General features: G+C 38.6%; 1 protein-coding gene across 1 annotated transcript; it reads right to left on the bottom strand.

The window, feature by feature from the left end:
• Positions 1-1,141: 1,141 nt before the first annotated feature.
• On the bottom strand, positions 1,142-1,570 carry LOC146916920 (uncharacterized). The gene has a single exon (XM_085721770.1). The coding sequence runs from the start codon at positions 1,568-1,570 to the stop codon at positions 1,142-1,144; it is 429 nt and encodes a 142-aa protein (XP_085577896.1).
• Between the last annotated feature and the right edge of the window lie 251 nt (positions 1,571-1,821).

Below are 1,821 nucleotides of genomic sequence, written 5' to 3'. Positions count from 1 at the left end.
TTAATACTAAGATTGGTGAATTCTGTCCCATTATCACTACGTAATCTTTTAATTTTCACATTAAATTGTGTCTCTATCATGTTATAGAAACTTATCAATATGTCAACAGTTTGGGTTTTGTGTTTCATCAAGTAAACCCGAGTCCCGCGACTTTGATCATCCACTAAAGTAAGAAAATAATGAGATCCATTATGTGAAGGAGTATTATATCTCCTCCATAAATCACAATGTACTAAATCAAAAGGTCTCTCAGCTTTATTGATACTATGAGGAAAAGGAAGTCTATGTTGCTTTGACTTGTGATATATGTCACAACAATCTAACTTATTGAAATTAAAACTATAATTGATAAAACTTGAAAACGTTGTAGAGACTGTGCTAAGGGATGCCCCATTATGTAGAGCCAAAGAGTGGTATCATCTTTCTTACTTGTTGTAAAAGCAGATCCTTGAATCATCCCTTTGTACACATAAACCCCATTATGCATGATACCCGATCCAATCATCCTCCTCGTGGCTAGGTCATGTATCATACAAGAATCATCACACAAGAATTAGATTGGTAAGTTATCATGCAATTTAAATCACATGTTAACTTATGTACAGAGATTAAATTGCAGCTAAAATCAGGCACAATCAACACATTAGATAGCTTGATATTTCCATCAATTTTGAGTACAACTCTTTCTACCAGCACAATATTTCCTGTAGGGACTGTGATATAGAAAGGTTTCTCAAGTGATTGTATTCCCTCTAAAATTGAGGAAAAAGGAGTCATATGATGGGATGCACCACTGTCCAAGATCCATTGGATCTCTCTATTACCAGCCATGTTAGCGAGGGATGATGCCGCATTCTTCATTATCATTCCGTGAAGGGCGTGACCTTTATTAACCACATCTTCATTATCTTTGCCTCGATCCTCATCAACATGAGTTATGTGTGCAACAAAATTTCCTCTTGATTTATTGTTGGTTTGTTCTGCGAGTATCCGAGTTGGAAGGATACCCGATTATCTCAAAACACTTGGACTTGGGATGTCCAATCTTTAATTTCCACAGTGATCGCACTTGGGCCAGGGTCCATCTCTTTTCTGCTTGTTTCCTGAATATGAGTGGAAGGTTGTACCTGAATCCATCTTATTATTTCCTTTCTCCTTCTCCACAGTGATTGAAAGCGCGTCTGAGTGAAGGTAATGGTTCCACATTCAGAATGGAGGCTTTGACATGTCCGTATTTTTCATTATCCAGACTTCTAAAGAAAAGATGGAGACAATGTTCTTCTTCCCTTCGCATCAATTCCTTTGATGCTCCACAAGTGCATTCAGGCAGAGGCTGCAATTCACTCAACTCATCAAGCAAACTCTTAAACTGCGTGTAGAATTTTGTTACACTCAACTCATCATCCTTCTGTATAAGATAGAGATTGCGCCATAATTGATGGATCCTTGGTGCGTTGGTTAGAGCAAAACGCTCTTTTAGATCGAGCCAGATGTCCCATGTGGTTAATGCATGTGAAATGTTGTTATGCAGTATCGGATCAGTTGCATTGATGATCCATGCAGCTACCATTGAATCTGCTCTCTCCCAATTGACATAATTGGCTATTTTCTTCCCAGGTTTCGTGATTGTTCCATCGATGAAACCGAGCTTCAATTTTGCTCAAAGCGCCGCTTTCATCGATCGTGACCATGTTTTGTAGTTTTCTCCATTCAGAACAGCCGCCACCAATGGAGTTCCTAGATTATCTGCGAAACCAATGGCATGTGATTTTTTTACCTTTATCGGAGGCATGATTTTTCTTCTCCGAAATTTCTTCCTCG

This window comes from Medicago sativa, chromosome 6 (assembly GCF_051527215.1).
Source record: "Medicago sativa cultivar Bolivia chromosome 6, Bolivia_mono, whole genome shotgun sequence".
NCBI lineage: Eukaryota > Viridiplantae > Streptophyta > Magnoliopsida > Fabales > Fabaceae > Medicago > Medicago sativa.
Note: the sequence above shows the minus strand (reverse complement) of the source record. Positions and strands in the feature narration are given on the sequence as shown.